The sequence below is a fragment of the Buteo buteo genome, chromosome 26, assembly GCF_964188355.1.
Source record: "Buteo buteo chromosome 26, bButBut1.hap1.1, whole genome shotgun sequence".
Classification (NCBI taxonomy): domain Eukaryota; kingdom Metazoa; phylum Chordata; class Aves; order Accipitriformes; family Accipitridae; genus Buteo; species Buteo buteo.
Genome location: NC_134196.1, coordinates 1,596,053 through 1,609,040, shown reverse-complemented (window position 1 = coordinate 1,609,040; position 12,988 = coordinate 1,596,053). Strand labels below are relative to the sequence as shown.

The 12,988-nt window shown below is 39.7% G+C and overlaps 1 protein-coding gene across 8 annotated transcripts in view; it reads left to right on the top strand.

The window, feature by feature from the left end:
- The window catches only part of CNOT4 (CCR4-NOT transcription complex subunit 4), an 85,256-nt gene that overhangs the window by 30,664 nt on the left and 41,604 nt on the right, over positions 1 to 12,988 (top strand). For all 8 annotated transcript variants that reach the window (XM_075058190.1, XM_075058192.1, XM_075058188.1 and 5 more), the window contains exon 2: positions 7,831 to 8,074. In XM_075058190.1, coding sequence (XP_074914291.1) covers positions 7,901 to 8,074 — 174 coding nt within the window. In that variant the 5' untranslated portion in view covers positions 7,831 to 7,900. The remainder of the gene's footprint in view (positions 1 to 7,830; positions 8,075 to 12,988) is intronic.

The window sequence follows — 12,988 nt, the reverse complement described above, 5'->3', positions numbered from 1 at the left end:
AGTAATGCAGACTTTCTCCTGAGTTAGTTTAAAAAAATGTGTTCTTGTTTAGTTGTAGATCAACATATATAGTTATCAATAGGAAAAAATATACTTTGTAGTTGAAAAGTTAACCCTCCCCTCAATTTAAGCTGATTTTAACTTGCAGTTTGTCTGAAAATTGGTGATTTTAAGTCATAGTGAGTAAAAGACAGCAGAAGGATAAGAAATTCATAGATAAGTGAGATGCTTCAGTTGCACAGAGACATGGTTCAGAGGGTTGCAACATGGGATAAGTTGAAGCTTCAAGCTGTTGAACCAGTGTCCCCAAGTTTACTCAGGGTAACACCAATGAAACATCTGTGTCTAGGGCTTTTAATCTGCAGAGGTAAAAGCACTGGAAAAACTGGACGTTGGAAACTTCTGTGAAACAGATGGAAGCGCAGGTCAGTGGGGTTGAGCTGCCATCGCTCATCCAGCCTCTGTGCCTTGCTGCAGGGAGTTTGAGTGGCTGAACAGTGTTAGCCTGTTATGTTACCATGAAAAAACTGAGTCTGCTGGGGTACTCTGCACTGGTGCTGAATGTGCTTTATTATGTTAGTGACTATGTTTACAATTAAGTGTTATCATATCACGAACAAATTACTGCATATGTATGCATTAACGAAGCTTTTAATCTGTCACCTGTCTTTTAGAAAACACTTTGTTTTTTCCAAAGTACTGCTCCAACTGTCTGATAGTGCTTCTGTGCTAGAATGTGAGTCTTCTACAATGAAATCAATGTGCTAGTCTTCAAAACCAGAGAAAACTGGTATACTAGGACATGGAAAGAATAGGAGTTTTCCAGTGCTAGTAGCATGTTACAGATTTACAAGGACGACAAGTGTGTGAGTATGTGTCACCTTACTAAGGACTAAATAGAACATGGCATTATGGAAAAATTGAACTATGGTATGCTGATGTGTAGGTACCCCGACTGCAGAATGAGTGTTTTGTGCTAGGGTGCTGCGTGAACAGAATAAAGACTCTCCATTCCCCAAATAGCCTGTTTAATAGCTGCCTGTGGTTGCTGCATGATTGGCAAGCTGATCTTTCTAGATCCTCTTTCTGACAGTGACTGGTAGCAGATGCTCTGAAGAAAAAGTACAAGAAATGGAGTAGCACTCTTTTTTTTTTTTTCCCCCAGTAATGAGAGATTTAGGGAATTCAGGATAGTTCTGATGGAACATACTTCATGTTTAACAGGAGCTGGTGGATCTATCTTTTGACAGATTTCTTTGCATGGTATGTTACGGTCTCTGCAACATTCTTTGACAACAAATTGTGATACATAATTTGCTGTTTACAAATCTATGGAGGTATGGCAATTTTGTTTCACCTGTTGTTTGACCATCTCCTGGTAGTGTCCTGAGGAGTTGGAAATAATTATGCTGCAATATGTATACCAATATTAGATGGTCACTGTCTGTGACATAGGCTTTTAAAATATTTAGTAATTGTATAGCCCACTTCTAATTCATTATCCAAATTCTTTTGGCATATCATGCCTATATAGTGTTGCTATAGGTACAAAAATGGGGGCATGCAGAAAGAGAAAATAAGGAATACTAGCATTCAAGTTCTAACATGAATGAATGTGGGAAATGAATTTAGACAATTACAGAGCAATATTATGCTTTTCATTTCATTGAATAAGTTGACCTAGATGCTAGGATAGTGTCGTCATCTTGGATAATTGTGTCCAAAACTTTATGTGCTTGTGGATGTATTTGTCAGGATCTTACTTGGCCTATTTTCTTTCTAAATAAAATTTAACACCTTCGTTCTGTTCATGATTTGTAAGAAATTAGAGTGAATAATCTCTTACTTGGCATTCATGTGTCACTATCAGTATGCAGCCCTTTATGCATAAAAGCTCTGACTGCTATAACAATAAGCCTACAGTGGTCCATTCTTGGTTCAGTTTAAATGAGAAAAGCATCTTTTTGTGGTATATAACTTTTTTTTGGCCACATAACTGTCTTGAAATAGTGTGTGTTCACACTGGGTTTATAAAGAATTATTAATTCCCTTTTCATTTAGCAGGTGGCATCTGACTCTTATTAGGGTGCCTTGAGGGCATTAGGTTGAAACTTATCTGGTGAATTCTTCAGCTGATTTTTACACTGTTGCTGAATATGCTACTTGAGCAGGTGCTACCCCTAGGTGCTCATTTCTACGTCTTCACCATGCTGGTACAAGCTTCTGCATGGCTGTGTGATGAACTGGATGGAGGACTGATTTAGGTAAAAAAGGACCCAGCAAAAATAGTTATGTTTTGGTCTTGTTGGTTCAAATGTTAGTACAACTACTTATGCTGGCAGAATTCAAAGTCTGAAACCACAAGAGAGAGCTCCGTAAGCAGCTGCAGGGAGCCTTAAAGCAGAGTCTAGAGACTTCAGTTTTGACCTCTTTGAGCTAAATAACTTGGGGATAATCCCAGTCAGTTGTAACGCCGTTTTTAGAAATATTGAGATGACTATGTGATTCGTGGTCATACTTTATAAACATTCAGGACTTTGTCTACTTCTTACTTTTCTTAACCACTGTTTGTACTCTGATCAAAATGTAGCTGCAGACCACAGGCAGAATAATAAATATTATTCCAGAGAGAAGACATGAGAGAAAACGAACTGTATAGTTACTGGGCATGATTTTGCAATTAGTAGTACAGTTTGACTTAAAGAACATTTTGCTTTAAATGTTCAGTGTGGTCAGGAAAAAGAAGTAGGAAGTGAACTTTCCCTCTGTCTCAAATGAAAATTAACTTGGATGAATTAAAGAGCCTGCATGCTTGCCACTGAGGTGTCTTTGTTCTCAGTCAGTAACAGTGCCATAAAACTTTAGAAAAGCATAGCCCGTTTTCAGCACTCCTGCTGTCTCCTATATCAGTGTTGCTAACCAGGCGATTGTAAAATATCACTGTATTTTGATGTGAATGAAGGGCTGGTGGGAGAAAGGGATCGCTCTCCTTGTGTAGTGCTCCCAAAAATGACAGGCGAGTAGAGGGTAGCATGGCAAGGAGGTGGCCTGGGGAAGTTCCCCAGATTTCTTCTGAATTTTGTGGATGACTCGATACACAAGACTAGATGTTTTAATGACTAGACCATCCATCCATGACTTAGGACAGGCATTTGTCAAGTTTCTCCTGTATGGGTTCTCCGTGAGGCCCTGAACGACTAACTCTGGATCTCCCTCAGTTCTGCGTGCTTAAAAAAAAGTAAAAATGGGCTTTTCTCTGCAGCCTGCCTATGAAGGGTTTTGATGTAAACCTTCCAGTGGTCAGTGCAGTGCAGCGATAGCCTTTCTTATGTTCAGAGACCGAAGGAGATCAAGGTTGCCCTCCTTCCAACAGAGTCACTAGTGGGAGGAGGTAATCCAAGCGTGGGCCTCGGTCCGCTGTGCCCTCGTGCCAGCCTGGAGGGGAGCCCTGCGCTGACAGAACTGCTCCTGCTCCCCTGCCTGAAGGAAGAAGGGATAACCCGTTACAGCTGCTCCTGCTCCCCTGCCTGAAGGAAGAAGGGATAACCCATTACAGCTGCTGCTTGTAGTCTGCTTTCTGCCTCCAGCTTGTACGTGGGATCACCATGGAGGTGACGTGGGGAAAGGGAACCGATCCTTCAGCAGGGTGGGAACGGGGATCTTGGGGGGCTGCCTTCCCTGTGGGGTTACACAGGCAGTGTCCGCAGCATGTTTTTGGGACTGCTGGGGGCTGATGGCTTTCAGAAGATACAAGGCCGTGGAAACAGTATGAGTTTCTGTTTGCATAAGTTTAGTGAGCCCTTACTAAAGGTTTGGTGCATAGACTATGACCTGTTTCACTTCAAGTGTCAGGTATGTTTGAACTTTAAGTGAAACATTAGCTAACACATGTCTGGATTTTTTCCTTCAAGAGGCCCTAAGTCTCGAAATATTTGCTGGGATGCAAGTCCTTTACTCAGATTTTTCACTGCTAGATTTTGACAATTTTTGGCTGTGACACTTTGAAAGCAAGTAGTAAGGCTGGATTCAGCCCACTGCTTGAGGGGAGGAAATGTGTCTGTATCTCCTGGATCTAGCTGCCCTCCTGGAGGAGGACTTAAACTTTAAGGGACACATTTACCAAAATGAACTGCTAGCAAATGGATATGTTCTGGTGTCTACTGTGGGGAGATGAGGGGTAGTGTGTGTCAAGTCTCAAATTGGTGCACTTGAGGAAAAAGAATGGGTAACAAGCTAGTTGGTTTTTCCTCTGCCCCTTTTAAAAATAAATAGGGAAGATAAACTGCTGGAAGCTAAACTCGCTCACCTCAGGTGAAAAAGGGAAAGGCAATGCCTCCATCCTAAATGGACTGAAATCGCTAGCTATATTAGAAGTAAAATTGTGTTTAGGTGAGTACCCTCAAATAGCAGGATCTCTTTTTCCCAACCGCAAAATTTGGAGGATTTCATCAAGAGAAACAATTGTACAGTGAAGCTGATTAGACACAGCTGTCAAATCCACCAAGTAAGCACTTTTAAAAGTCGATGGAAAATTATCTTTTTTTTTTCCATTTTGCATATGTGTTTGGAAAAGAAAGGAACTTATTAGTTGGTATGGTGGAAGGGATAAGACACACAACTATATATTTCTATATTTTGGTTACTACCTATTACAAATTCACTAAATCTAAAAGATGCTGCTGGACATTGTTCACCTCCGCTCCATCCCTGTGTGCATTAATGTTTTGGCAGAGTCTCCTGTAAACAGGATGTGGAGTTGTCGAAGCCCTGTTTGACTGCAGTTGTCGGCGTTTTGGAAAGCGTATGGGCAAAATCCTAGCTGCTTGTATTGTGTGTGTACATGTGTGCAACCTTTCTCCGTTTCTCCTGAGATGCTATTAATTTAATCTCTTTGAACCTGATCCCAAAGACCAAATACTCTGGATTAAACACAGCATGTAATACTGCCTTTTGTTTTTTGCCATCGCTGTGTTACTTTTCCTGTGACGTTAATCTTGAATTGTTTGGAATAGCCTTAGAGCTGACTAGTTACTCTGTGTTTCTTGGTAGCGCTATATGAACAATGCGTTAATGATGCCTCACTATGCATGTTATTCCGGTTTTGAAAAAACAGGCATTGTTCTTATGTAGAGTTGAAACACAGACCCTGGTATATAAACCCTCCTGAAATGGAGACACACTTCAGTGGAGAATCTTTAAATGGGATGCTTGAATGGTCTTTTCCCAAGTAAATAAATATTGCCTCTTGCTTAGTTTCAAGAAACATGGCACACAGCTGCTCTTTACTCCTTGTTGTAAAATAATGGGCCATTTGCTGACTGAAGCAAGCTATTGGTATTATTGCTAGCAGCAGCTGAACTCTTAGCGTTAACTTAAACAGCTCATAAATGTTAATCATGTTGCAGTTTTGTTAGAGCTTGTCTGCATATCCCAGAGGCACTAGCTAATATGTCACACTTTTTTTCACATGAACTGATGACATTTCTTAGCGGAAATTCCAAATAGTAACTTCATAAATCAATACTTTTACTGTAGTGGTTGAAGTTTCTTCAAAACTGCACTTTTAACTACAGCTTCACTAGTACTAGTATAGCTTTATTTAGACATGTTTCAGTAGGCTCAAAGCTGCTGAGCATGCGGTGGAATGAGTACACAGTCAAAGGGAATATGCTGTCTACTTACTGACCTGTTGTTTGGAGATCTGTGACAAAGTCAAATCCAAATCTAAACTGAACAATATCTGTTCAGTTTATCCTGTGCTTCGGTTTAAAGTCACTTTCATACTGTAATGGTTTTGCTGCTGTACAAGTGTGAAAAGTTTATAGGAAATGTAAAGGTTGCTGTAGAAATGTGTGTTATCTGCATAATAAGCAATTAAATAATGTGCTGTGGCCTTTTAACAGTCCCTCCTGCTCTTCGGCCAGTGGGAATGTGTTCTTAAAAACAAGACAAAGCTCCCAAACAAACTAATCCTTTCCTTCCTTCAGGTCAGGTTCTGCTAGTGTTCTCTGTAAAAAAAACACTGGTAGGGTCCCAGAACCTGGTTTTGGGCCTGTCAACATGATTGTAAATATAGCACTAATGAAAGTGTAGATAATGAAGTAAAAGCTGCTGTATTATTGTAAGAGTTTAACTTTTTTGATTTTAATCATTGTGAAGGTCAGAAAGAGGACAGTGTTGTTGCTAGTGCATGCCATATAGAGAAATTAATGCTTACAGCATCTAAAATCCATTCTGTCATTCTTACTTTTATGTGAGAATCCAGTGGAACTTCTCTCTAGGGTAGTGGTACATGTTTACCAGAACTGTGCCTTGTGTCTAGAGGCTACGCTCCCTACCAAACTGGTCGAAATTGCAATTTGTCTAGACTTCTCCTATCAGCCTGTGAACACAGGTTAACCTAAATACAACACGAGCATTCCCGTATGAAGCTATATACTTTCTGCTGTGTATTTGGATGGTGCTTTGGTTGTGTGCATGTATGCTGTTCCTCTTCAGGGTTCTCTCTGGGCTGCTTGCAGAGGAATTTCTGTCCCTGAAGAGATGTGCAGGACAGGGACAAGTATTGCGGGCTGATGCTAAACAGATCCTACCCTGTAAGGTGGGAGGTCCCAACTTGAGCTGGAACCTCTTGGGCTTTACAAGATAGCCTTCATGCAAGGAAGCATGGTTTAGCACATGGAAGATCATAAATGGGACTGATTTGTTGTGGTTAAAGTATCAAACCAAAGATATGTAAGGCTAACACTACAACATACTGAAATCTGTGAGCAAGGCTTTGATCTCAAAACATCCAGTCATCTTATTTCCAAGGACAGGAGTAAATGTCACTCTTTGAGTAGGTGGATGTAAGAATTTGTTTCTGGACTTGCTCCTAAAAGCCTATAGAAAGAAAGATTGGATTGTATGCAATCTAGTAGGTTTTGGTTAGAAATGAGACAGAAAACTCTCTGAGAAAGTAGAGGGGACTCCAGATCATGTGTATGGTTAAATTATAATTGCATGACCCATGTTTTGGGAAAGGCATAATTGTTAAAAGAATTTGGTGTTTTTAAAAAACTTTTGAGGTCACTTATTTGTGAAGAAGTGGTGTAGTTTGTTACAGATAGAGTGACCATCCAACTATCAGTTCTGGTCACATCTTTTTCAGTGGGTTTCTAGGGGGTTTTTTGTTGTTGTTATTGGTGGTGGGTTTTTTTCTTCAAAAGGTCTACCTAAAAGTTCTACTGTTGCCCTTTAATTCTATCCCATCTACATGAATGTCTCATGCAGCAGATTGAGATGGCTTGCTGAGATTAGATACAACTTCAAATATCCAAGAAATTCCTTGGTTTTGTTTGATAATTCTGTAACCCTACTGAAAAGTTTGAATGGACGGCCTAAATGTTGTTCCAAGTCTCTGAGCAAAGGAATATATTGATCTTAAACGTGAAGTCCTGCATTCAAGGATTTGACTTTGGATTTGTAGAAAACTTCAAGAAAGTAATAGTTAAAGGAAATGGCAGAACTTAGAAGCAATGTATGGTATACACTGTTAAGCATTTCTTTGCAACTGTACAGTTTGAAACACAAATAGGTTAGTAAACTGCTGAAGAAGTGCTTGCCTATCCAGGTAAGGAGGTACATCACCAGTACCATCTTTCACATAACTTGTGTGACTTGTAAGTAGGAAGAGACACTCAAGTTGATTAGGGAGTAACTTGTGTGTTAGTAGGTAATTTGTGTGGGGAGAAGGAAAGTGGTGAAGAACTGAAATATTAAAAGGTGGAAAAGAAAGGTTGTCAGAAGTACTAATCACTTTTTTCTTTCCCGCCTGCCTCTCTCTTGCAGACCTTCAAGTGCTGACCTTCTCGGTCTATTAAGTTATTATAAACTTTTGCTGCTCTGCGAACACATAAAGATGTCTCGCAGCCCTGATGCTAAGGAAGACCCTGTGGAATGCCCCCTTTGCATGGAGCCTCTGGAAATTGATGACATCAACTTCTTCCCTTGCACCTGTGGCTACCAAATTTGTCGTTTCTGTTGGCATCGTATCCGCACTGATGAGAATGGACTTTGTCCTGCTTGCAGAAAGGTAAATATCCTGGAACAGCAGCTTGTCTTGCACATATCACAAGACTCTTGCATTGTGTTGGTACCAAAGACATCTTTTTCCTTCAGGGAAACATTCGTCTAGTCATGGCTTAGATCAAGGGTGAGGTGTTGGATCTTTCAGATTCTATCTGCGTATGTGTTGAAGCTGTTGTGCAATGGCTAGTCTTGGTTTGTTAAATTTAGAACTGGATTAATTGGGGAAGCTGTGGATCAGAACCAAGGCGTGCTGATGCTAGTACTGCCAAAAAAAATAAAAAATCCTTTGGGTTGGGGTGCTCATGCACTGACAAAGTCCTTTCAGGAAGAATGGTGAGGATTCCAGCGTCAGGGGTTTGCTGAGGGCCAAGGTTCAGCTAAACTAGCAGAGTTGTCTGAGGCAAGTTTATAAAGCACCTGTTTGCTTTGTTGGTGGCACTGGAGCTTTTAATCCATATTTTTCTGGACACTAAACATGTAAAACCTTTGGAAAATATATCCAATGGTGTTAAACTTTAAAGCATTTCAAAATTAGGCTAAGTCTATTTGTCTGGTATTCTGATCTTGTTGCCAAATGCTTGAAGGTAGTACTTTGAGAGTTACACTTAATTTCTCTGTCTTTTAATTGATGTCTGGCTGATACTTTGGTTGGCCACAACTATAAACTTCAGCTTCACTAAGTTGCCTGCTTTTTCTGTTGAATTATTTTCTTTCTCCTTCTAGTGTTTTGCTTAACCTTCTTATTTCCTTATATTCAGTGTTTAATAAAATTCTCTCTTAATATCTTCTTCTCTTCAATGACTTCCCTTGATTGTAACTTTCTTGCCTGACCTTCCTCCTCTTGTAATCGCAGCTACTTATGTCTCCTCTTTCTCCTGCTACTTAATTGTGATCCTGTCCTTGGTTTGTGCCTTTGTTGGCTTCCCGTCTCATAGCTCCCTTTTCAGACCCCAAGTAATCTTACTTGGTTTCACTGCCACAGCTTTCTATAAGCACTTCCAGTAATTTTCTTGCTGCTCTTTTGGCCTTTGGCTACACTAGAGCTATCGCTGCTAACCTGTGTTTGGACGCCTCTGCAAGCCTGAAGGCTATCCCACAGCAACGTATGTTTGTTAACAAATTGCGCAAATTTGCTGCAGTATTTGAGCTGTATGTTCTACAAGGAAGATCCACCTGTCATCAGCCAAGTCAGCTTCTACATATGATACCTGCTGTAGATGACACATGCTGTATAGCAATTTTCATAGTACAAGCAAATTTCTACTCTTCTGGTACAACATGAGATTTCTGGAATTTCCTTGTCTAAGTTGCTTCATTTACCTGGATTTAAGCTTCTTTTTGCCAACAACGATTTGATTCATCTCTGCCTGTTCATTATTGGAAGTTTGTGGAATGTATCTGAAAAATCACAGAAGCGGCATGCTCTTCACTGCCTCTGGGTATCTGAATTGTTTGAAATATGGATACCACCACAGCTGAACTTTTTAATGTGGAATAATATGGCATGTGATTGGATGCGCAAATACTTTGCAGAATTGGATACAGTTTGCTCAGAAAAACACTTTTGGGAGGAAAGCTAGAATGAGTGCTACAATTGGAATGAAGCACACCAACAATTCCAGGAGAGGAAGGAGACCTCTTCTTTCACAATGGATGAGGATTATGTTCCTGATATTTTCTTCATGCATGGACTGCAAGATGTTCTTGAGTAGAGTTGCAGCTGTATCGCTGCATTGTAGGAGATTTGCATGGAGGAGGCTGAGGAGTACACTCCTTCTGTGGCAAAGACAAAGACATTGTGGCACAGAGACACTATTAGGATCTTGGGAAAAAAGAATTTTGAGCTACACAATTGATGGCAGCATCAAATAAGTCTGAAGAAGCCACCTTTTGAAGTGTGCTGGACCATCTGAACCAGGTATGTGTTTTTGTGTGCAGTGTGCCTAAATAGTTCTTATCTGTGTGTAGTAAGGTTTCTGGCAAAAAGATCTAAGCAGTTTTCAAATTCATATCTACTGTGGTGTGTATTGGTTGTGACCACTTAAAATGCTGGAGCACAAAAAATAGCAAAGCAACAAAATTTTTGCAGGAAAGTTTATAGTAGGTGCTATGGTTTCAACAGGTATGTCATGTTTATAATGTGTATACCAGTGCAGGATACTGACTTCAAAGCGGACTGTGAATAAACATACATTAAAGCAAGGCTGAGTATGTTATGCACAATTACATAACAGAAGACTGCTATTTGTGCCAATGGTATTGAATGCAGTGCAAGTTCTCCAGTGGCTTGATCACTAGTCTGTGGAGAGGAGCAATGAAGAAGTTTGCTATCCAGGGGTTTTGGCTGAAGGGTTTGGGGGAGATTTTGGAAAAGTCTGTGATAAAATAATTTGGCTATACGCTATAAGTGGCATGTATGCCATTAGTTTGATGGATCTTAACTGTGCATTGCATATATACCATTATTTTCCTAAGCTTCTCTAATTTACTTCTCACTGAAAGGATGTTATTTTTTTCTACTAAGGAGAAAATACTTCTACATGCTTGAACTGTTACACAGCTTAACACTTGCATGTGCAGATATGTTCATGTGGTTGCAGTCAATTGAGTTAGTGTGTCTTAAGTTTCCTCCTGCTAGTAACAGTAGTAGACAAACGTTTGCTCTATTCTGATCTGTGAAAGTAAGGTGGTAGTATGAATTTAACTTGAGTGGTGGTTGGAAACTAGTACTTGTTAGTTGTAACACATGAAATGGATTTGGAAATTGTTTCTGTTTAATTCCTTAACTATGAAAAGTACTTCCTTTTAAAAAATAGAATTGACCTGCTTTGAGTTCCTGATGCCCTTCAGAATTGTAGGTGTAGTCAGTTGTAAGATGCTAAGTAAGCCTTCCTGTTTTTTCCAGTCAGTTGATTTCTTAACTGTGAGTGAAATAGCCAGTAACTGGTCAAATTAGAATGAAAATATGCTGTCCTCAAAAGAGACTACTGGAGCCAAAAGCTGGTTTGCAGATCACCAGACTCTGGTTCTGGTTGTAAAGGCAGTGATTTTTATCTTTGTGGTGATTCTCCCCCCCCCCGCCCAGATACTGTTTGTCATATGAATAATATGTACCAGTTCAGTCCCTTGTGTTGCTTTAATACAGCGTAACACTCTCAGACCTTAGTGTCAGTAGTTGCAGTTTTTAAATCCAATGATTAAACAGCCTAGCTCTTTCACACTTCTTAATTGCTTTGCCCTTCCACCAAATACTATAGCTTGATACACAGCTGTTCCTGTGGTGTGGCTTAGCCTCGTACTGCTCCTAGCACCTTGTATTAGAGATGGAGAGAAATAGTAAACTGCTACGTTTATGATCAAGACACTGACATGTTTTAAGCATGCTTTTGTCCATGTTTCTCAGACTCCTGCTTCTGTGTAAAAGGAACACCTGGTCTTAATGCACAGTCTCCAAATATCAGTTGTTTCCTCTGTTGCTTTTAATCCCACAACTGAGTAGTTTGGTGCAACAACTGATACTTAGAAGTATATAGGAAATAGCTATTTTTTTATTCCTGATATAAGCAGTATGGTGTATACTATGCATAAACCTTATTGACCTTCTTTGTATTTCTCATTTCAGAACCTATTTGGTAGCAAGGCAACAACTGGCAAATGTTGGTACATCCATTGTGTGGAAGGAATGTGACCCATCTGGGAATGACAAAAGCAAAGTGCTTGATAAATCCCAGCTCAGCTTTCATCAGTTGGGAAAATGTGGGGAAAAAAGTCTGAAGGAAAACAACACTTAATGACAAGACAAACTTAGGAAGACTGAGAATTCATCAAGGGCCATCTCTGATTAAAGAAACGAGACTACAGAAGAGACATTTGAACTTTTGATGAAGTTCTTGTAGGACTACCAGCAACTTGCAGTTAGTGTAAACAAAATCCAGTCATTTTCCATGTTGGCACATCTTGTTCAGGTGGCTTCCATGGTTTTTGCTGAAGAGGATTTGTATAACTTAAGTGGAGGGCGTCAGCTAAACTTAGTCAGTGAATCAGTAGTGTTGACATCTCTTAATGTCTTGCATCTGAAAATACATAAATGTTGGTAATACTTGATCTAGCTACTTTGCTTGGATCTCAAATCCTCTATCAGCTAAGGCATTAGTAATAGTAGGTTAAACAAGTATCTTATACTTCTTGTAAAAAAAAAAAAAAAAAAAAAAGAAAAGAAAAGTCATATAAGTAGCATTGCCACTTTAGCTGTTGCAAGACCTGATTGCTTCTGGTACTTGTGGTCCTACCCCTATTTTGTAGGGTTGGACAGAGAGTAAGCGGATGAAACAGTACTGTAAGATACACCAGCATTCAATCCACCTTACTTGGCTTTCAGAGCCATGTTCTGCCATCCTTCCCTGCATGCGTTCTGTCTGTAGTTGAACTATCATCTGAGTTCATTAAGTTCAACACTGTGGGTAGCTGTCACTCTGAAGATGAAATAACTTATTGTCGTATTTGTAGACTGACTTTATGTCCCTATTTGAAAGGAACAGGATTTCTAATACTATTGTTTAGAATTAGCCTCTGAAATGTTGGTGCTGTGCTTACTTGCCTTCCTCCCTCCTTAAACTTGCAATATCTCTTATCTGTTATGCCACACATTATATATAGATCGGAAAATCGTCTATCACTTCTTAGGACTGGGGTTCTTGTTTTATTCTTGGGATTCACGAAGTGCACACAGATTCATTTACAGGTCCTGCAAGTCAGGATATCCAACTACCAATATTCCTTAGAGGCATTAAACATGTCATAAGAGTTATAAATATACATGTGAAACATTTTATATATTATACAGCTCTACAGTATCTAGCAAGAACTTTTGATGATTCTGTTGCTCAAACAAGTGCTATTATCCATGGTGGCAAATCAA